Source organism: Panulirus ornatus, chromosome 35 (genome assembly GCF_036320965.1).
Source record: "Panulirus ornatus isolate Po-2019 chromosome 35, ASM3632096v1, whole genome shotgun sequence".
Lineage (NCBI taxonomy): Eukaryota > Metazoa > Arthropoda > Malacostraca > Decapoda > Palinuridae > Panulirus > Panulirus ornatus.
The window spans coordinates 15,223,120-15,247,765 of record NC_092258.1 but is presented as its reverse complement, the minus strand read 5'-3'; the positions used below and the strand labels follow the sequence as shown (position 1 = coordinate 15,247,765).

The following is a 24,646-nucleotide window of genomic DNA, read 5'->3' as shown; positions in this document are numbered from 1 at the left end:
CTGCCTTGCTGGCTTTCATCTTCTGCAAAGCTTTTACTACCTCTTCTCTGTTTACCAAATCATTTACCCTAAACCTCTCACTTTGCACACCACCTCGACCAAAACTCCCTGTATCTGCCACTCTATCATCAAACACATTCAACAAACCTTCAAAATACTCACTCCATCTCCTTCTCACATCACCACTACTTGTTATCACCTCCCCATTTGTGCCCTTCACTGAAGTTCCCATTTGCTCCCTTGTCTTACGCACTTTATTTACCTCCTTCCAGAACATCTTTTTATTCTCCCTAAAATTTAATGATACTCTCACCCCAACTCTCATTTGCCCTCTTTTTCACCTCTTGCACCTTTCTCTTGACCTCCTGTCTCTTTCTTATATACATCTCCCACTCAATTAAATTTTTTCCCTGCAAAAATCGTCCAAATGCCTCTCTCTTCTCTTTCACTAATAATCTTACTTCTTCATCCCACCACTCACTACCCTTTCTAATCAACCCACCTCCCACTCTTCTCATGCCAGAAGCATCTTTTGCGCAATACATCACTGATTCCCTAAATACATCACATTCCTCCCCTACTCCCCTTATTTCCATTGTTCTCGCCTTTTTCCATTCTGTACTCAGTCTCTCCTGGTACTTCCTCACACAAGTCTCCTTCCCAAGCTCACTTACTCTCACCACCCTCTTCACCCTCTTGGGAGTAAAGTCAGGGGTTAGTGAGAGGACAAGAGCAAGGGAAGGAGTAGCAGTACTCCTCAAACAGGAGCTGTAGGAGTATGTGATAGAATGTAAGAAAGTAAATTCTCGATTAATATGGGTAAAACTCACTCTAAAATTCACTCTATTACTTGCACGCCTTTCACCCTCCTGCATGTTCAGGTCCCGATCACTCACAATCTTTTTCACTCAATATTTCCACCTCCAATTTGGTCTCCCACTACTACTCCTTCCTTCCATCTCTGACACATATATCCTCTTTGTCAATCTTTCCTCATTCATTTTCTCCATGTGACCAAACCATTTCGAAATGACCTCTTCTGCTCTTTCAACCAAACTCTTTTTATTACCACACATCTCTCTTACCCTTTCATTACTTACTCGATCAAACCACCTCACACCACATATTGTCCTCAAACATTTCATTTCCAGCATATCCACCCTCTTCCGCAAAACTCTATCTATAGCCCATGCCTCGCAACCATATAACATTGTTGGAACCACTATTCCTTCAAACATAGTTATTTTTGTTTTCCAAGATAACGTTCTCGACTTCCATACATTTTTCAACGCTCCAAGAACTTTTGCCACCTCCCCCACCCTATGATTCACTTCCGCTTCCATGGTTCAATCCACTGCCAGATCCACTCCCAGATATCTAAAACACTTCACTTCCTCCAGTTTTTCTCCATTCAAACTTACCTCCCAATTGACTTGACCCTCAACCCTACTGTACCTAATAACCTTGCTCTTATTCACATTTACTCTTAACTTTCTTCTTCCACACACTTTACCAAACTCATTCACCAGCTTCTGCAGTTTCTCACATGAATCAGCCACCAGCGCTGTATCATCAGCGAACAACAACTGACTCACTTCCCAAGTTCTCATCCACAACAGACTTCATACTTGCCCTTCTTTCCAAAACTCTTGCATTTACCTCCCTAACAACCCCATCCATAAACAAATTAAACAACCATGGAGACATCACACACCCCTGCCGCAAACCTACATTCACTGAGAACCAATCACTTTCCTCTCTTCCTACACGTACACATGCCTTACATCCTCGATAAAAACTTTTCACTACTTCTAACAACTTGCCTCCCACACCATATATTCTTAATACCTTCCACAGAGCATCTCTATCAACTCTATCATAAGCCTTCTCCAGATCCTTAAATGCTACATACAAATCCATTTGCTTTTCTAAGTATTTCTCACATACATTCTTCAAAGCAAACACCTGATCCACACATCCTCTACCACTTCTGAAACCACACTGCTCTTCCCCAATCTGATGCTCTGTACATGCCTTCACCCTCTCAATCAATACCCTCCCATATAATTTACCAGGAATACTCAACAAACTTATACCTCTGTAATTTGAGCACTCACTCTTATCCCCTTTGCCTTTGTACAATGGCACTATGCACGCATTCCGCCAATCCTCAGGCACCTCACCATGAGTCATACATACATTAAATAACCTTACCAACCAGTCAATAATAGTCACCCCCTTTTTTAATAAATTCCACTGCAATACCATCCAAACCTGCTGCCTTGCCAGCTTTCATCTTCTGCAAAGCTTTTACTACCTCTTCTCTGTTTACCAAATCATTTACCCTAAACCTCTCACTTTGCACACCACCTCGACCAAAACACCCTGTATCTGCCACTCTATCATCAAACACATTCAACAAACCTTCAAAATACTCACTCCATCTCCTTCTCACATCACCACTACTTGTTATCACCTCCCCATTTGTGCCCTTCACTGAAGTTCCCATTTGCTCCCTTGTCTTATGCACTTTATTTACCTCCTTCCAGAACATCTTTTTATTCTCCCTAAAATTTAATGATACTCTCTCACCCCAACTCTCATTTGCCCTCTTTTTCACCTCTTGCACCTTTCTCTTGACCTCCTGTCTCTTTCTTTTATACATCTCCCACTCAATTAAATTTTTTCCCTGCAAAAATTGTCCAAATGCCTCTCTCTTCTCTTTCACTAATAATCTTACTTCTTCATCCCACCACTCACTACCCTTTCTAATCAACCCACCTCCCACTCTTCTCATGCCACAAGCATCTTTTGCGCAATCCATCACTGACTCCCTAAATACATCACATTCCTCCCCTACTCCCCTTATTTCCATTGTTCTTACCTTTTTCCATTCTGTACTCAGTCTCTCCTGGTACTTCCTCACACAAGTCTCCTTCCCAAGCTCACTTACTCTCACCACCCTCTTCACCCTCTTGGGAGTAAAGTCAGGGGTTAGTGAGAGGACAAGAGCAAGGGAAGGAGTAGCAGTACTCCTCAAACAGGAGTTGTAGGAGTATGTGATAGAATGTAAGAAAGTAAATTCTCGATTAATATGGGTAAAACTCACTCTAAAATTCACTCTATTACTTGCACGCCTTTCACCCTCCTGCATGTTCAGGTCCCGATCACTCACAATCTTTTTCACTCAATATTTCCACCTCCAATTTGGTCTCCCACTACTACTCCTTCCTTCCATCTCTGACACATATATCCTCTTTGTCAATCTTTCCTCATTCATTTTCTCCATGTGACCAAACCATTTCGAAATGCCCTCTTCTGCTCTCTCAACCAAACTCTTTTTATTACCACACATCTCTCTTACCCTTTCATTACTTACTCGATCAAACCACCTCACACCACATATTGTCCTCAAACATTTCATTTCCAGCATATCCACCCTCTTCCGCAAAACTCTATCTATAGCCCATGCCTCGCAACCATATAACATTGTTGGAACCACTATTCCTTCAAACATGGTTATTTTTGCTTTCCAAGATAACGTTCTTGACTTCCATACATTTTTCAACGCTCCAAGAACTTTCGCCACCTCCCCCACCCTATGATTCACTTCCGCTTCCATGGTTCAATCCACTGCCAAATCCACTCCGAGATATCTAAAACACTTCACTTCCTCCAGTTTTTCTCCATTCAAACTTACCTCTCAAATGACTTCTTCCTCAACCCTACTATACCTATTAACCTTCCTCTTATTCGCATTTATCGTCAGCTTTCTTCTTTCACACACTTTACCCAACTCAGTCACCTGCTTCTGTAGTTTCTCATCCGAATCAGCCACCAGTGCTGTATCATCAGCGAACAACAACTGACTCACTTCCCAAGCTCTCTCATCCACAACAAACAGCATACTTGACCCTCTTTCCAAAACTCTTGCATTCACCTCCCTAACAACCACATCAATAAACAAATTAAACAACCATGAAGACATCACGCACCACTGTCACAAACCAACATTCACTGAGAACCAATCACGTTCCTCTCTTCCTTCACGTACACATGCCTAACATCCTGGGTAAAAACTTTTCACTGCTTCTAACAACTTGCCTCCCACACCATATATTCTTAATATCTTCCACAAAGCATCTCTATCAACTCTATCATATTCCTTCTCCATGTCAATAAATGCTATATACAAATTCATTTGCTTTTCTAGATATTTATCACATACATTCTTCAAAGCAAACACCTGATCCACACATCCTCTACTACTTCTGAAACCACACTGCTCTTCCCCAGTCTGATGCTCTGTACATGCCATCAACCTCTCCATCAATACCCTCCCATATAATTTCCCAGGAATACTCAACAAACTTATACCTCTATTTGTGCCTTTGTACAATGGCACTATGCAAGCATTCCACAAATCCTCAGGCACCTCACCATGAGTCATACATACATTAAGTAACCTTACCAACCGGGAAACAATACAGTCACCCTCTTTTTTAATAAATTCCACTGCAACACCATCCAAACCCGCTGCCATGCCAGCTTTCATCTTCTGCAAAGCTTTTACTACCTCTTCTCTGTTTACCAAATCATTCTCCCTAACCCTCTCACTTTGCACACCAGCTCGACCAAAACACCCTATATCTAACACTCTATCATCAAACACATTTAACAAACTTTCAAAATACTCATTCCATCTCCTTCTCACATCACTACTACTTGTTATTACCTCTCCATTAGCTCCCTTCACTGATGTTCCTATTTGTTCCCTTATCTTACGCACTTTATTTACCTCCTTTCAAAACATCTTTTTATTCTCCCTAAAATTTAATGATACTCTCTCACCCCAACTCTCATTTGCCCTCTTTTTCACCTTTTGCACCTTTCGGTTTACCACCTGCCTCATTCTTTTATACATCACCTAGTCATTTGCATTATTTCCCTACAAAAATAGGTCCAACTTCCTCTCTCTTCTCTTTCACTAATAATCTTACTTCATCCCACCACTCACTACCTTTTCTAATCTGCCCATCTCCCACGCTCCTCATGCCACAAGCATCTTTTGCGCAAGCCATCACTGCTTCCCTAAATACACCCCATTCCTCCCCCACTCCCCTTACGTCATTTGTTCTCACCTTTTTCCATTCTGTACTCAGTCTCTCCTGGTACTTCCTCACACAAAGTCTCCTTCCCAAGCTCACTTACTCTCACCACTCTCTTCACCCCAACATTCTTCTTTTCTGAAAATCTCAACAAATCTTCACCTTTGCCTTCACAGGATAATGTTCAGACATCCCTCCAGTTGCATCTCTCAGCAGATTAACATCCAAATGTCTCTCTTTCACGTGCCTATCAATTAACAAGTAATCCAATAACACTCTCTGGCCATCTCTCCTACTTACATATGTATACTTATGTATATCTCGCTTTTTAAACCAGGTATTCCCAATCACCAGTCCTTTTTCAGCACATAAATTGACAAGCTCTTCACCATTTCCATTTACAACACTGAATACCCCATGTACACCAATTATTCCCTCAACTGCCACATTACTCACCATTGCATTCAAATCACCCATCACTATAATCCAGTCTCATGCATCAAAACTACTAAAACGCTCACTCAGCTGCTCTTAAAACACTTGTCTCTCATGATCTTTCTTCTCATGCCCAGGTGCATATGCACCAATCATCATCCACCTCTCTCCATCCACTTTCAGTTTTACCCACATCAATCTAGAGTTTACTTTCTTACACTGTATCATATACTCCCACCACTCCAGTTTCAGGAGTAGTGCTACTCCTTCCCTTGCCCTCGTCCTCTCACCAACCCCCGACTTTACTCCCAAGACATTCCCAAACCACTCTTCCCCTTTACCCTTGAGCTTCATTTCATTCAGAGCCAAAACATCCAGGTTCATTTCCTCAAACATACTGCCTATCTCTTTTTTTCTCATCTTGGTTACATCCACACACATTTAGACACTCCAATCTAAGCCTTCGAGGAGGATGAGCACTCCCCGCATGGCTCTTTCTTCTGTTTCTCATTATAGAAAGTTAAGATACAAGGAGGGGAGGGTTTCTAACCCTCCACTACCGTCCCCTTTATTCTAACCCTCCACTACCGTCCCCTTTAGTCGCCTTCTATGACATGTGAGGAATACGTGGGAAGTATTCTTTCTCCACTATCCCCAGGGATAAAACATATACATATATAAACATGTACATAATTCATACTTGCTGACTATATTCATTCCCATCACTGCCCTGCCACTCGTGAAATGACAACCCCCTCCCCCCACATGCGTGTGAGGTAGCGCTAGATAAAGACAACAAAGGACACATTCGTTCACACTCAGTCTCTAGCTGTCAAGTATAATACACAGAAACCACAGCTCCCTTTCCACATCCAGGCCCCACAAAACTTTCTATGGTTTACCCCAGACATTTCACATGCCCTGGTTCAATCCATTGACAGCACGTTGACCCAGGTATACCTTATCGTTCCAAATCATTCTACTCCTTTCAGGCCTTTCACCCTCCTGCATGTTTAGGCCATCATCACTCAAAATCTTTTTCACCCCATCTTTCCACCTCCAATTTGGTCTCCCACTTCTCGTTCCCTCCACCTTTGAAACATACATCCTCTTTGTCAATCTTTCCTCACTCATTCTCTCCATGCGACCAAACCATTTCAAAACATCCTTTTCTGCTCTCTCAACCACACTCTTTTTATTACCACACATCTCTCTTACCCTTTCATTACTTAATCAAACCACCTCAAACCACATACTTTCTTCAAACATCTCATTTCCAGCACATCCACCCTCCTCCGCACAACTCTATCTATAGCCCATGCCTCGCAACCAAATAACATTGTTGGAACCACTATTCCCTCAAAAATACCCATTTTTGCTTACGAGATAATGTTCTCACCTTCCACACATTTTTCAACGCTCCAAGAACCTTCACCCCACCCCCAACCTGTGACTCACTTCTGCTTCCGTGGTTACATCTGCTGGCAAATCCACTCCCAAACATCAAAAACACTTCACTTCCTCCATTTTTCTCCCTTCAGACTTACCTCCCAATTGACTTGTCCCTCAAACATACTGTACCTAATAACCTTGCTCTTATTCACATTTATTGTCAGCTTCCTTCTTTGATGCACTATACTAAACTCAGTCACCAGCTTCTGCAGTTTCTCACATGAATCAGCCACCAGTGCTGTATCATCAGCGAACAACAACTGACTCACTTCCCAAGCTCTCTCATCCACAACAAACTGCATACTTGCCCCTCTCTCCAAAACTCTTGCATTCACCTCCCTAACAACCCCACCCATAAACAAATTAAACAACCATGGAGACATCACGCACCCCTGCAGCAAACTAATATTCACTGAGAACAAGTCACTTTCATCTCTTCCCACTCGTACACATGCCTTACATCCTCGATAAAAAGTTTTCACTGCTTCTAACTACTTGCCTCCCACACCATATATTCTTAATATCTTCCACAGATCATCTTTATCAACTCTATCATATGCCTTCTCCAGATCCATAAATGCTACATACAAATCCATTCGCTTTTCTAAGTATTTTTCACATACATTCTTCAAAGCAAACACCTGATCCACGCATCCTCTACCACTTCTTAAAGCACACCCCTCTTCCCCAATCTGATGCTCTGTACATGCCTTCACCCTCTCAATCAATACCCTCCCATATAATTTACCAGGAATACTCAAAAAACTTATACCTCTGAAATTTGAGCACTCACCTTTATCCCCTTTCCCTTTGTACAATGGCACTATGCATACATTCCGCCAATCCTCAGGCACCTCACCATGAGTCATATATGCATTAAATAACCTTACCAACCAGTCAACAACATTCCACTGCAATACCATCCAAACCCTCTGCCTTGCTGGCTTTCATCTTCCACAAAGCTTTTAATACCTCTTCTCTGTTTATCAAATCATTCTCTCTAACCCTCTCACTTCGCACACTAACTCAACCAAAACACCCTATACCTGCCACTCTATCATCAAACACATTCAACAAACCTTCAAAATACTCACTCTATCTCCTTCTCACATCAACACTACTTGTTATCACCTCCCCATTAGCCCCCTTCACTGATGTTCCCATTTGTTCGCTTGTCTTATGCACTTTATTTACCTCCTTCCAAAACATCTTTTCATTCTCCCTAAAATTTAATGACACTCTCTCATGCCAACTCTCATTTGTCCTCTTTTTCACCACTTGCACCTTTCTCTTGACCTCCTGCTTCTTTCTTTAATAGATCACCCAGTTATTTGTACTATTTCCCTGCAAAACTTGTCCAAATTCCTCTCTCTTCTCTTTCCCTAATAATCTTACTTCTTCATTCCACCACTCACTACCCTTTCTAATCTGTCCACCTCCCATGCTTCTCATGTCATAAGCATCTATTGCGCAAGCCATCACTGCTTCCCTAAATACATCCCATTCCTTCTCCACTCCCCTTATGTCCTTTGCTCTCACCTTTTTCCATTCTGCACTCAGTCTCTCCTGGTACTTCCTCACACAATTCTCCTTCCCAAGTTCACTTACTCTCACCCCTCTCTTCACCCTAATATTCTCTCTTCTTTTCTGAAAACCTCTACAAGTTTTCACCTTCACCTCCACAAGATAATGATCAGACATACCTCCAGTTGCAACTCTCAGCACATTAACATCAAAAGTCTCTCTTTCACATGCCTATGAAATAACATGTAATCCATTAATGCTCTCTGGCCATCTCTCCTACTTACATACGTATACTTATGTATATCTCTCATTTTAAACCAGGTATTCCCAATCACCAGTCCTTTTTCAGCAACCAATCTACAAGCTCTTCACCATTCCCATTTACAACACTAAACACCCCATGTACACCAATTATACCATGTTACTCACCTTTGCATTCAAATTACCCATCCCTATAACCTGGTCTCGTGCATCAAAACTACTAACACACTTACTCAGCTGCTCCCAAAACACTTGCCTCTCATGATCTTTCTTCTCATGCCCAGGTGCATAGGAACCAATAATCACCCATCTCTTTCCATCCACTTTCAGTTTTACCCAGATCAATCTACAGTTTACTTTATTACACTCTATCACATACTCCCCCCACTCCTGTTTCAGCAGTGCTAATCCTTTCCTTGCTCTTGTCCTCTCACCAACCCCTGACTTTACTCCCAAAACATTCCCAAACCATTCTTCCCCTTTACCCTTGAGCTTCGTTTCATTTAGAGCCAAAACATCCAGGTTCCTTTCCTCAAACATACTACCTACCTCTCCTTTTTTTCATCTTGGTTTCATTCACACACATTTAGGCACCCCAATCTGAGCCTTCGAGGAGGATGAGCACTCCCCGCATGACTCCTACTTCTGTTTCCCCTTTTAAAAACTTAAAATACAAGGTGGGGAGGGTTAAACCCTAGGCCCCTCCTCCCGTCCCCTTTAGTCGCCTTCTACAACACGTGAGGAATGCGTGGAAAGTATTCTTTCTCCCCTATCCCAAGGGATATGTATAAATATCTATTTATTGACAGGCATGTGAAAGAGAGACTTTTGAATGTTAAAGTGCTGAGAGGTACAACTGGAGGGATGTCTGATCATTATCTTGTGGAGGCGAAGGTGAAGAGTTGTAGAGGTTTTCAGAAAAGAAGAAAGAATGTTGGGGTGAAAAGAGTGGTGAGAGTAAGTGAGCTTGGGAAGGAGATGCATGTGAAGAAGTACCAGGAGAGAATCAGTACAGAATGGGAGAAGGGGAAAACAAAGGACATAAGAGGAGTGGGGGAGGAATGGGATGTATTTAGGGAAGCAGTGATGGCTTGTGCAAAAGATGCTTGTGGCATGAGAAGCATGGGAGGTGGGCAGATTAGAAAGGGTAGTGAGTGGTGGGATGAAGAAGTAAGATTATTAGTGAAAGTGAAGAGAGAGGAATTTGGATGAGTTTTACAGGGAAATATTGCAAATGAGTGGGAGATGTATAAAAGAAAGAGGCAGGAGGTCAAAAGAAAGGTGCAAAAGGTGAAAAAGAGGGCAAATGAGAGTTGGGGTGAGAGACTACCATTAAATTTTAGGGAGAATAAAAAGACGTTTTGAAGAGGTAAATAAAGTACATAAGACAAGGGAACAAATGGGAACTTCAGTGAAGGGGGCTAATGGGGAGGTGATAATAAGTAGTGGTGATGTGAGGAGATGGAGTGAGTCTTTAAAAGGTTTGTTGAATGTGCTTGATGATAGAGTGGCAAATATACGGTGTTTTGGTCAAGGTGGTGTGCAAAGTGAGAGTGATAGGGAGAATGATTTGGTAAACAGAGAAGAGGTAGTAAAAGCTTTGCAGAAGATGAAAGCCAGCAAGGCAGCAGGATTGTACGGAATTGCAGTGGAATTTATCAAAAAAAGGGGTGACTGTATTGTTGACTGGTTGGTAAGTTTATTTAATATATGTATGACTCATGGTGAGGTGCCTGAGGATTGGCGAAATGCTTGCATAGTGCCATTGTACAAAGGCAAAGGGAATAAAAGTCAGTGCTCAAATTACAGAGGTATAAGCTTTTTGAGTATTCCTGGAAAATTATATGGGAGGGTACTGATTGAGAGGGTGAAGGCATGTACAGAGCATCAGATTGGGGAAGAGCAGTGTGGTTTCAGAAGTGGTAGAGGATGTGTGGACCAGGTGTTTGCTTTGAAGAATGTATGTGAGAAATACTTAGAAAAGCAAATGGATTTGTATGTAGCATTTATGGATCTCGAGAAGGCATATGAGAGAACTGATAGAGATGCTCTGTGGAAGGTATCAAGAGTATATGGTGTGGGAGGCAAGTTGTTAGAAGCAGTGAAAAGTTTTTATCAAGGATGTAAGGCATGTGTACATGTAGGAAGAGAGGAAAGTGATTGGTTCTCAGTGAATGTTGGCTTGCGGCAGGGGTGCGTGATGTCCCCATGGTTGTTTAATTTGTTTATGGATGGGGTTCTTAGGGAGGTGCATGCAAGAGTTTTGGAAGGAGGGGCAAGTATGCAGTCTGTTGTGGATGAGAGAGCTTGGGAAGTGAGTCAATTGTTGTTCACTGATGATATAGCGCTGGTGGCTGATTTGGGTGAGAAACTGCAGAAGCTGACGACTGAGTTTGGTAAAGTGTGTGAAATACGAAAGCTGAGAGTAAATGTGAATAAGAGCAAGGTTGTTAGGTACAGTAGGGGTGAGGGACAAGTCAATTGAGAGGTGAGTTTAAATGGAGAAAAACTAGAGGAAGTGAAGTGTTTTAGATATCTGGGAGTGGATTTTACAGCGGATGGAACCATGGAAGCAGAATTAATCATAGGGTGGGGGAGGGGGCGAAAGTTCTGGGACCATTGAAAATGTGTGTGGAGGTCGAGAATGTTATCTTGGAAAGCAAAAATAGGTAGGTTTGAAGGAACAGTGGTTCCAACAATGTTATATGGTTGTGAGGCATGGGCTATAGATAGAGTTGTGTGGAGGAGAGTGGATGTGTTGGAAATGAGATGTTTGAGGACAATGTGTGGTGTGAGATGGTTTGATCAAGTAAGTAATGAAAGGGTAAGAGAGATGTGTGGTAAGAAAAAGAGTGTGGTTGAGAGAGCAGATGAGGGTGTTTTGAAATGGTTTGGTCACATGGAGAGAAAGAGTGGGGAAAGATTGACAAAGAGGACATATGTGGCAAAGGTGGAGGGAACGAGGAGAAGTGGGAGACCAAATTGGAGGTGGAAATATTGAGTGAAAAAGATTGTGAGTGATCGAGGCCTGAACATGCAGGACGGTGAAAGGTGTGCAAGGAATAGAGTGAATTGGAACGATGTGGTATACTGGGATCGACGTGCTTTCAATGGATTGAACCAGGGCATGTGAAGCATCTGGGGTAAACCATGGAAAGTTCTGTGGAACCTGGATGTGGAAAGGGAGCTGTGGTTTCGGTGCATACGTGACAGCTACAGACTGAGTGTGAACGAATTTGGCTTTGGTACGGGAATGAATAAGGGCAGACAGTATGAATTATGTACATGTGTATATATGTATATGTCTGTGTGTGTATATATATGTATATGTTGTTATGTATAGGTATGTATATGTGCCTGTGTGGACGTGTATGTATATACATGTGTATGTGGGTGGGTTGGGCCATTTTTTCGTCTGTTTCCTTGCACTACCTCGCTAACACGGGAGACAGCGACAAAGTATAATAAATAAATAAATGAATAAATAAGTATTTACTTATTTATATCATACTTTGTCTCAGCTCCAGCGTCAGCGATGTAACACAAGGAAACAGACAAAAGAATGGCCCAACCCACCCGCATACACATGTATATACATACACATCCACACATGCACATATGTATACCTATACATTTCAATGTATACATATATGTACATACAGAGACATATACATATATACACATGTACATATGTGTACGTGTAGGAAGAGAGGAAAGTGATTGGTTCTCAGTGAATGTAGGTTTGTGACAGGGTTGTGTAATGTCGCCATGGTTGTTTACTTTGTCTATTGATGGGGTTGTTAGGGAGGTGAATGCAAGAGTTTTGGAAAGAGGGGCAAGTATGCAGTCTGTTGTGGATGAGAGAGCTTGGGAAGTGAGTCAGTTGTTGTTCGCTGATGATACAGCGCTGGTGGCTGATCCATGTATGAAACTGCAGAAGCTGGTGACTGAGTTTGGTAAAGTGTGTGAAAGAAGAAAGTTGAGAGTAAATGTGAATATGAGCAAGGTTAATTATTAGGTACAGTAGGGTTGAGGGTCAAGTCAATTGGGAGGTAAATTTGAAAGGAGAAAACCTGGAGGAAGTGAAGTGTTTTAGATATCTGGGAGTGGATTTGGCAGCGGATGGAACCATGGAAGTGGAAGTGAGTCATAGGGTGGGGGAGGGGGCGAAAATTCTGGGAGCCTTGAAGGATGTGTGGAAGTCAAGAACATTATCTCGGAAAGCAAAAATGGGTATGTTTGAATAAATAGTGGTTCCAACAATGTTGTATGGTTGCGAGGCGTGGGCTATGGATAAAGTTGTGCACAGGAGGATGGATGTGCTGGAAATGAGATGTTTGAGGACAATATGTGGTGTGAGGTGGTTTGATCGAGTAAGTAATAATAGGGTACGAGAGATGTGTGGTAATAAAAAGAGTGTGGTTGAGAGAGCAGAAGAGGGTGTTTTGAAATGGTTTGGTCACATGGAGAGAATGAGTGAGGAAAGATTGACCAAGAGGATATATGTGTCTGAGGTGGAGGGAACGAGGAGAAGTGGGAGACCTAATTGGAGGTGGAAAGATAGAGTAACAAAGATTTTGAGTGATCGGGGCCTCAACATGCAGAAGGGTGAAAGGCATGCAATGAATAGAGTGAATTGGAATGATGTGGTATACCAGGGTCGATGTGCTGTCAATGGATTGAACCAGGGCATGTGAAGCGTCTGGAGTAAACCATGGAAAGTTCTGTGGGGCCTGGATGTGGAAAGGGAGCTGTGGTTTTGGTGCATTATTACATGACAGCTAGAGACTGAGTGTGAACGAATGGGGCCTTTGTTGTCTTCCTAGCGCTACCTCGCACACATGAGGGGGGAGGGGGTTGTTATTACATGTGTGGTGGGGTGGCAATGGGAATGAATAAAGGCAGACAGTATGAATTATGTACATGTGTATATATGTATATGTCTGTGTGTGTATATATATGTATACGTTGAGATGTATAGGTATGTATATTTGTGTGTGTGGACATGTATGTATATACATGTGTATGTGGGTGGGTTGGGCCATTCTTTCGTCTGTTTCCTTGCGCTACCTCGCTAACGCGGGAGACAGCGACAAAGCAAAATAAATATATATAAATAACATAATTTATACTTGCGCCTTTATTCATTCCCATCACCACCCCGCCACATATGAAATGACAACCCCCTCCCCCCGCAAGTGCACGAGGTAGAACTAGGAAAAGACAACAAAGGCTACATTCATTCACTCTCAGTCTGTAGCTGTCACGTATAATGCACCAAAACTAAGCTCCCTTTCCACATCCAGGCCCCACACAACTTTCCATGGTTTACCCCAGATGCTTCACATGCCCTGGTTCAATCCATTGACAGCACATCAACCCCAGTATACCACATCGTTCCAATTCAATTTATTCCTTGCATGCCTTTCACCCTCCTGCATGTTCAGGCCACGATCACGCAAAATCTTTTTCACTCCATCTTTCCACCTCCGATTTGGTCTCCTTCTTCTCCTCGTTCCCTCCACCTCTGACACAATATCCTCTTTGTCAATCTTTCCTCATACATTCTCTCCATGTGACCAAACCATTTTAAAACACCCTCTTCTGCTCTCTCAACCACATTTTTTTTATTACCACACATCTCTCTTACTCTTTCATTACTTACTCAATCAAATCACCTCACACCACATATTGTCCTGAAACATCTCATTTCCAATACATCCACCCTCCTCTGCATAACTCTATCTATAGTCCACTCCTCGCAACCATATAAAATTGTTGGAAGCACTATTCCTTCAACATACCCATTTTTGCTTTCCGAGATAAGTTCTCGCCTTTCACACATTTTTCAACACTCCCAGAACTTTATCCCCTTTGTCTTTGTACAATGGCACTATGCATGCATTCCGCCAATCCTCAGGCACCTCACCATGAGTCATATATACATTAAATATCCTTACCAACCAGTCAACAACACAGTAACCCCCTTTTTTAATAAATACCACTGCAATACCATCCAAACCCGCTGCAATGCTGGCTTTCATCTTCCACAAAGATTTCACTATCTCTTCTCTGTTTACTAAACCATTCTCCCTGACCCTCTCACTTCGCACACCACTCCGACCAAAACAACCTATATCTGCCACACTATCATCAAACACATTCAACAAACCTTCAAGATACTCACTCCATCTCCTTCTCACCTCATCATTACTTGTTATCACCTCCCCATTTGCCCCTTCACCGATGTTCCCATTTGTTCTCTTGTCTTGTGCACGTTATTTACCTCCTTCCAAAACATATTTTTATTCTCCCGAAAATTTAATACTTTCTCACCCCAACTCTCATTTGCTCTCTTTTTCACCTCATACACCTTTCTGTTGATCTCCAGCCACTTTCTTTCATACATCTCACAGTCATTTGCACTACTCCCCTGCAAAAATTGTCCAAGCACCTCTCTCCTCCCTTTCACTAACAATCTTATTTCTTCATCCCACCACTCACTACCCTTTCTAATCTGCCCATCTCCCACCTTTCTCCTGCCACATGCATCTTTTGCGTAAGCCATCACTTCTTCCCTCAGCTCCCAAAGTGATCTTAGTTAACATAAGAAAATAAATGAATAAACACTAATAAATGCCTCGATCTTTTTCTGCTGCTTGGTGATGTTGTAGGTAGTCATCATACTAATGCTATAGTTCTTCTTAAAAGCCACCTTAGTCTTGCCCCTAGCCAGCCTCTGGCACAACTTTTTTTATGAGGCTTAAAATGTTCCTGTGTCATGCAAGACGTAGATGGCTTCATAAAGCTCTCAGGCAATTGCTTGAAAGGGGCCACTGTCCACAACTGTAATCCATGATGCACAAAATGCACAAATGTGGAAGACCAGCAAATGACACTGTGCCTGAAAGCACAAAGGAGGCAGTAAACAATCACAAGCACCACAAAACACCAGGTGGTGAGTACAATAATTGCTGCTGTATGGTGCATGTGAGATTTGAAATAAGTTTAAGTATCATTACTTTTTCTTTTTTCTTTTGATAACTGAGGGTTGCTAACAAAAACTGAAAAACACCTGTTGTCATGAACATTTCATTGTCCTGAATTACAGATAACAGAGGTTTTACTGCAATAAGAAGAGTGTGATCGAGAGAGGTGAAGAGGAGTGTTAAAATGGTTTGGACATTTAGAGAGAATAAATGAGGAAAGGTTGACAAAGAGGATGTATGTGTCAGAAGTGGAAGGGGAAACCAAAGTGGAGATGGAAAGATGGAGGGAGAAAGATTTTGAGAGATCAGGGCCTGAACGTACAGGAGGGTGAAAGGCATGCACAGGATGGAGAGAATTGGAATGATGTCATATATAGGGGGTGATGTGCCATCAGTGGACTGACCTAGGGCACCTGAAGCACTTGGGAAAAACCATGGAAAGGTCTGTGGATAGGGGCTATGGTTTCAGAGTACTGCACATGACAGAGAATGGATGTGAACAAATGTGGTCTTCCTTTGTCTGTTCCTGGTGTTACCTCACCAACATGGAAATGAGTGAACAAATATGAAGAAAATCATCCATGTGGAATACCTCATCAAACACCTTTGTCAGAAGCACCAATAGTTTCATTTCCCACTAATGTACTGTCTATCTGTTAGAAACTCCTTGATTGATTTTCCAGGTTTCCCATCCTGGTTTTGTTTTGCTGCTGTCCCCAGCAGTTTTATAAGTTACTTCATCAAACACCTTGGCAAATTCAACAACAGACATACATTCTCACTCTGTGCATTAGTGTTTCCTGTAAAGTACTGCTAATAAGAGAGTTTATGTACTTTTACCTAGTGCAAATCCAAGTTTGCCTTCATTCGATACAGCCAGGTTTAATCAGATGTTTCAATATGTCTTTAATTATACTTTTAAAGACTTTCATCATATTTGATATCAGACTTACTGATCTATAATGTTTTGGCAGTAGTTCTGATACAATTCTGTGTACAGGTAATACATACAAAATTTTATTTTACTATTCTGCTCTTATTTATGCTTTGTCTCAAAAGTGACATCACACAAGCTATATATTCAGTACATAATATATAAAATAGAATTAGTTTAGACTCTGCAGGATCATCCTTTATATTTGATGAAAGAGTAAACATATTACCTGTCTTTCTTACATAGAAGAGCTCTAGAATCGCCAACATTACCAACATACAGCATTCCTCCATGTATGAGTGCAACAACAGCAGTTGTGCCTCCCCGGATCTCTTGGTCAAGTGCCTGTAAGTAAATGGATGAAGTTTGTCTAATCATCTCCAATTATCTTTGGGTACATCAATTAATCTACATATCTATATTACATTATTGACTTTTCCCACTGTACAGCATCATGGTCACTGTGGACCCTCCTTCATACATCACAAGCTTGACATATTTCCGTGTGCTCCACGAATACACCCCTTCACTAATCTTTTATATCTACTCCCATGGACCTCATCCAAACCTCTTCTCTTTAGTCATTACCACTGCATAGTATTTTCAGCATTCTAAGCAATCTTATTCTCTATCTTTCACCCTACCACGTAACTCCTTTCAATCTACCTTAACTTCCCATAATTTCTTCATCCTTCTATCCAAAGATTTTCTGGTATCCACTTCTACTTTCTTGGAAATGCTATTGCACCTACTATGATTCCACAAGACATTCAACTAGTAATGTACCTTTGCTTTACTAATAAACATTATTGTGTTTTGCACCACTCCTGATATGCTTCACCATATCACTTGCCTTACAGCTTCAGCAATCAGTTTACCATTCATAACTCTCTCATATCTTAACTTCTGATCTCTCATCTCCTCTGAAAAAGTTGAGAGCACTGCAATCCATTTTCATACTGACAGCAAAATACTAGTCTACATAACAGTGAAATTAATTAGTTTAGTGCAGGTAGTTCAAATGTATTTGCAGAAAAGTGGTCATGAAGTCTGGCAAATGAACAGAATAAGAAATTCTATTTAGTTAGTTTTAAGAACAAGAAGATAAATGACTGATTACTGAGGTGATCTAGACAAAATGAAAGGTGTATAACAAAGCACTCTTGAATATCAACTATTGTAAGACTTATATTATACTTTGTCGGTCTCCCGCGTTAGCAAGGTAGCACAAGGAAACAGACGAAAGAATGGCCCAACCCACCCACATACACATGTATATACATACACGTCCACACACAGCACATATACAAACCTATACATCTCGACGTATACGTATATATACACACACAAACATATACATACATATACATGTACAAATGAGAGTTGGGGTGAGAGAGTATCATTAAATTTTAGGGAGAATAAAAAGATGTTCTGGAAGGAGGTAAATAAAGTGCGTAAGACAAGGGAGCAAATGGGAACTTCCGTGAAGGGCGCAAATGGGGAGGTGATAACAAGTAGTGGTGATGTGAGAAGGAGATGGAGTGAGTATTTTGAAGGTTTCTTGAATGTGTTTGATGATAGAGTGGCAGATACAGGGTGTTTTGGTCGAGGTGGTGTGCAAAGTGAGAGGGTTAGGGAAAATGATTTGGTAAACAGAGAAGAGGTAGTAAAAGCTTTGCAGAAGATGAAAGCCAGCAAGGCAGCAGGTTTGGATGGTATTGCAGTGGAATTTATTAAAAAAGGGGGTGACAGTATTATTGACCAGTTGGTAAGGTTACTTAATGTATGTATGACTCATGGTGAGGTGCCTGAGGATTGGCGGAATGCGTGCATAGTGCCATTGTACAAAGGCAAAGGGGATAAGAGTGAGTGCTCAAATTACAGAGGTATAAGCTTGTTGAGTATTCCTGGTAAATTATATGGGAGGGTACTGATTGAGAGGGTGAAGGCATGTACAAAGCATCAGATTGGGGAAGAGCAGTGTGGTTTCAGAAGTGGTAGAGGATGTGTGGATCAGGTGTTTGCTTTGAAGAATGTATGTGAGAAATACTTAGAAAAGCAAATGGATTTGTATGTAGCATTTATGGATCTGGAGAAGGCATATGATAGAGTTGATAGAGATGCTCTGTGGAAGGTATTAAGAATATATGGTGTGGGAGGCAAGTTCTTAGAAGCAGTGAAAAGTTTTTATTGAGGATGTAAGGCATGTGTACGTGTAGGAAGAGAGGAAAGTGATTGGTTCTCAGTGAATCTAGGTTTGCGGCAGGGGTGTGTGATGTCTCCATGGTTGTTTAATTTGTTTATGGATGGGGTTGTTAGGGAGGTGAATGCAAGAGTTTTGGAAAGAGGGGCAAGTATGAAGTCTGTTGGGGATGAGAGAGCTTGGGAAGTGAGTCAGTTGTTGTTCGCTGATGATACAGCGCTGATGGCTGATTCATGTGAGAAACTGCAGAAGCTGGTGACTGAGTTTGGTAAAGTGTGTGAAAGAAGAAAGTTAAGAGTAAATGTGAATAAGAGCAAGGTTATTAGGTACAGTAGGGTTGAGGGTCAAGTCAATTGGGAGGTAAGTTTGAATGGAGAAAAACTGGAGGAAGTAAAGTGTTTTAGATATCTGGGAGTGGATCTGGCAGCGGATGGAACCATGGAAGCGGAAGTGGATCATAGGGTGGGGGAGGGGGCGAAAATTCTGGGAGCCTTGAAGAATGTGTGGAAGTCGAGAACATTATCTCGGAAAGCAAAAATGGGTATGTTTGAAGGAATAGTGGTTCCAACAATGTTGTATGGTTGCGAGGCGTGGGCTATGGATAGAGTTGTACGCAGGAGGATGGATGTGCTGGAAATGAGATGTTTGAGGACAATGTGTGGTGTGAGGTGGTTTGATCGAGTAAGTAACGTAAGGGTAAGAGAGATGTGTGGAAATAAAAAGAGCATGGTTGAGAGAGCAGAAGAGGGGGTTTTGAAATGGTTTGGGCACATGGAGAGAATGAGTGAGGAAAGATTGACCAAGAGGATATATGTGTAAGAGGTGGAGGGAACGAGGAGAAGTGGGAGACCAAATTGGAGGTGGAGAGATGGAGTGAAAAAGATTTTGTGTGATCGGGGCCTGAACATGCAGGAGGGTGAAAGGAGGGCAAGGAATAGAGTGAATTGGATCGATGTGGTATACCGGGGTTGACGTGCTGTCAGTGGATTGAATCAGGGCATGTGAAGCGTCTGGGGTGGACCATGGAAAGCTGTGTAGGTATGTATATGTGCGTGTGTAGACGTATATATATACATGTGTATGGGGGTGGGTTGGGCCATTTCTTTCGTCTGTTTCCGTGCGCTACCTCGCAAACGCGGGAGACAGCGACAAAGCAAGAAAAAAAAAACATAATTCATAATGTCTGCCCTTATTCATTCCCATTGCCACCTCGCCACATATGAAATGACAGCCCCCTCCCCCCTCATGTGTGCGAAGTAGTGCTAGGAGAAGTCAAAAAAGGCCACATTCGTTCACACTCAGTCTCTAGCTGTAATGTATAATGCACCAAAACCACAGCTCCCTTTCCACATCCAGGCCCTACAAAACTTTCCATGGTTTACCCCAGACGTTTCACATGCCCTGGTTCAATCCATTGACAGCACGTCAACCCCAGTATACCACATCATTCCAATTCACTCAATTCCTTGCACACCTTTCACCCTCCTGCATGTTCACATCCCGATCACTCAAAATCTTTTCCACTCCATCTTTCCACCTCCAATTTGGTCTACCACTTCTCCTTGTTCCCTCCACCTCTGACACATATATCCTCTTTGTCAATCTTTCCTCACTCATTTTCTCCATGTGACCAAACCACTTCAAAACACCCTCTTCTGCTCTCTCAACCACAGTCTTTTTATTACAACACATCTCTCTTACCCTTTCATTACTTACTCGATCAAACCCCCTAACACCACATATTGTCATCAAACATTTCATTTCCAGCACATTCACCCTCCTCCTCACAACTCTGTCTATAGCCCACGCCTCGAAACCATATAACATTGTTGGAACCACTATTCCTTCAAACATACCTATTTTTGCTTTCCAAGATAACGTTCTCGACTTCCACACATTTTTCAACGCTCTCAGAACTTTCACTACCTCCCCCACCCTATGATTCACTTCCGCTTCCATGGTTCCATCCGCTGCCAGATCCACTCCCAGATATCTAAAACACTTCACTTCCTCCAGTTTTTTCTCCATTCAAACTTACCTCCCAATTGACTTGTCCCTCAACCCTACTGTACATAATAACCTTGCTCTTATTCACATTCACTCTCAGCTTTCTACTTTAAGACACTTTACCAAACTTAGTCACCAGCTTCTGCAGTTTCTCACATGAATCAGCTACCAGCGCTGTATCATTAGCGAACAACAACTGACTCACTTCACAAGCTCTTGCATCCCCAACTGACTGCATACTTGCCCCTCTTTCCAAAACTCTTGCATTCACCTCCCTAACAACCTCATCTATAAACAAATTGAACAACCATGGAGACATCACGCACTCCTGCTGCAAACCAACATTCACTGAGAACTAATCACTTTCCTCTCTTCCTTCATGTACCCATGCCTCACATCCTCAATAAAAACTTTTCAATGCTTCTAACAACTTACCTCCCACACCATACATTCCTAATACTTTCCACAGAGCATCTCCATCAACTCTATCATATACCTTCTCCAGATCCATAAATGCTACATACAAATCCATTTGCTTTTCTAAGTATTTCTCTCATACATTTTTCAAAGCAAACACCTGATCCACACATCCTATACCACTTCTGAAACCACACTGCTCTTTCCCAATCTGATGCTCTGTACATGCCTTCACCCTCTCAATCAATACCCTCCCATATAATTTACCAGGAATACTCAACAAACTTATACCTCTGTAATTTGAGCACTCACTCTTATCCCCTTAGCCTTTGTACAATGGTACTACGCAAGCATTCCGCCAGTCCTCAGGCACCTCACCATGAGTCATACATACATTAAATAACCTTACCAACCAGTCAACAATACAGTCACCCCCTTTTTTAATAAATTCCACTGCAATACCATCCAAACCTGCTGCCTTGCTGGCTTTCATCTTCCGCAAGGCTTTTACTACCTTTTCTCTGTTTACCAAATCATTCTCCCTAACCCTCTCATTTTGCACATCACCTCGACCATAACATCCCTATATATGCCACTCTAGCATCAAACACATTCAACAAACCTTCATTATACTCACTCCACCTCCTTCTTACATCACTACTACTTGTTATCACTTTCCCATAGCCCCCTTCACTGATGTTCCCACTTGTTCCGTTGTCTTATGCACTTTATTTACCTCCTTCCAAAACATCTTTTCATTCTCCCTACAATTCAATGATACTCTCTTACCCCAACTATCATTTGCCCTCTTTTTCACCTCTTGCACCTTTCTCTTGACCTCCTGCCTCTTCCTTTTATACATCTCCCACTCAATTGCATTATTTCCCTGCAAAAATCATCCAAATGCCTCTCTCTTCTCTTTCACTAATAACCTTACTTCTTCATCCCACCACTCACTACCCTTTCTAATCTGCCCACCTCCCATGTTTCTCATGCCACTAGCATCTTTTGCACAGGCCATCACTGCTTCCCTAAATGCATCCCATTCCTCGCCCACTCCCCTTACGTCCTTTGTTCTCACCTTTTTCCATTCAGTACTCAGTCTCTCCTGGTACTTCCTCACACAAGTCCCCTCCCCAAGCTCACTTACTCTCCCCACTCTCTTTAACCCAACATTCTTCTTTTCTGAAAACCTCTACAAAGCTTCACCTTCACCTCCTCAAGATAATGATCAGACATCCCTCCAGTTGCACCTCTAAGCACATTAACATCCAAAAGTCTCTCTTTCATGTGCCTATCAATCAACACCTAATCCAATAATGCTCTCTGGCCATCTCACCTACTTACATATGTATACTTAGGTATATCTCTCTTTTTAAACCAGGTATTCCCAATCATCAGTCCTTTTTAAGCACATAAATCTACAAGCTCTTCACCATTTCCATTTACAACACTGAACACTCCATGTACACTAATCATTCCCTCAACTGCCACATTACTCACCCCTTCACTCAAATCACCCATCACTATAACCCAGTCTCGTGCATCAAAACTACTAAAATACTCTCCCAGTTGCTCCCAAAACACTTGCCTCTCATAATCTTTCTTCTCATGCTCAGGTGCATAAGCACCAATAATCACCCATCTCTCTCCATCCACTTTCAGTTTTACCCATATCAATCTAGAGTTTACTTTCTTACCCTATCACATACTTCCACCACTCCTGTTTCAGGAGTAGTGCTACTCCTTCTCTTGCTCTTGTCCTCTCACTAACCCCTGACTTTACTCCCAAGACATTCCCAAACCAATCTTCCCCTTTACCCTTGAGCTTTGTTTCACTCAGATCCAAAACATCCAGGTTCCTTTCCTCAAACATACTACCTATCTCTCCTTTTTTCTCATCTTGGTTACAGCCACACACATTTAGACACCCCACTCTGAGCCTTCGAGGAGGATGAGCACTCCCTGCGTGACTCCTTCTTCTTCTCCCCTATCGCCAGGGATAAGACTTATATAAAAGTATATTCCAGCACTATGAATTAAAGATGAAAATGTAATGGTGAAACCTCAAATTAAATTGCAAGGAAATTATGTGAAGGAATTCGGCTGAAATAAGCATCAATTTAAAAATAAATGCAGTGATACATGGTGAACTGTGATGTCTGAAGAGGGTTCTGCAATAGCCACTCTCCTATAAGTATCCTTCAGCAAGTAAGATACACATAAACATACGATGGATTTAAAATAATCATAAATACTACAGAAAAAAGCTATAGTAATGTTGTCAGTCTGTGTAGAGCCATCATTTCACACGTGTAAGAAAAATGTTCCTTCTTGATATCCTAGCACAACAGCTTTCCAAAACAGCTACTTGGATGATAAGTATTCTTTAAACAGTTACCCACATATGTACCTCTTTGAATATATCATTTGGATGATAAGTATTCCTTAAACAGTTACCCACATATGTACCTCTTTGAATATATCAAGCACAAAAATACAGTAAAATACTAACCTGATGATACAGCGCTGGTGGCTGATTCATGTGAGAAACTGCAGAAGCTGGTGACTGAGTTTGGTAAAGTGTGTGGAAGAAGAAAGTTAAGAGTAAATGTGAATAAGAGCAAGGTTATTAGGTACAGTAGGGTTGAGGGTCAGGTAAATTGGGAGGTGAGTTTGAATGGAGAAAAACTGGAGGAAGTGAAGTGTTTTAGATATCTGGGAGTGGATCTGGCAGCGGATGGAACCATGGAAGCGGAAGTGGATCATAGGGTGGGGGAGGGGGCGAAAATTCTGGGGGCCTTGAAGAATGTGTGGAAGTCGAGAACATTATCTCGGAAAGCAAAAATGGGTATGTTTGAAGGAATAGTGGTTCCAACAATGTTGTATGGTTGCGAGGCGTGGGCTATGGATAGAGTTGTGCACAGGAGGATGGATGTGCTGGAAATGAGATGTTTGAGGACAATGTGTGGTGTGAGGTGGTTTGATCGAGTGAGTAACGTAAGGGTAAAAGAGATGTGTGGAAATAAAAAGAGCGTGGTTGAGAGAGCAGAAGAGGGTGTTTTGAAGTGGTTTGGGCACATGGAGAGAATGAGCGAGGAAAGATTGACCAAGAGGATATATGTGTCGGAGGTGGAGGGAACGAGGAGAAGAGGGAGACCAAATTGGAGGTGGAAAGATGGAGTGAAAAAGATTTTGTGTGATCGGGGCCTGAACATGCAGGAGGGTGAAAGGAGGGCAAGGAATAGAGTGAATTGGAGCGATGTGGTATACAGGGGTTGACGTGCTGTCAGTGGATTGAATCAAGGCATGTGAA

General features: G+C 41.9%; 1 protein-coding gene across 2 annotated transcripts in view; it reads right to left on the bottom strand.

The window, feature by feature from the left end:
• Nucleotides 1-24,646, bottom strand: part of LOC139760180 (TGF-beta-activated kinase 1 and MAP3K7-binding protein 1-like) — a 188,223-nt gene that overhangs the window by 108,822 nt on the left and 54,755 nt on the right. For both annotated transcript variants that reach the window (XM_071683115.1, XM_071683116.1), the window contains exon 4: nt 16,933-17,048. In XM_071683115.1, coding sequence (XP_071539216.1) covers nt 16,933-17,048 — 116 coding nt within the window. The remainder of the gene's footprint in view (nt 1-16,932; nt 17,049-24,646) is intronic.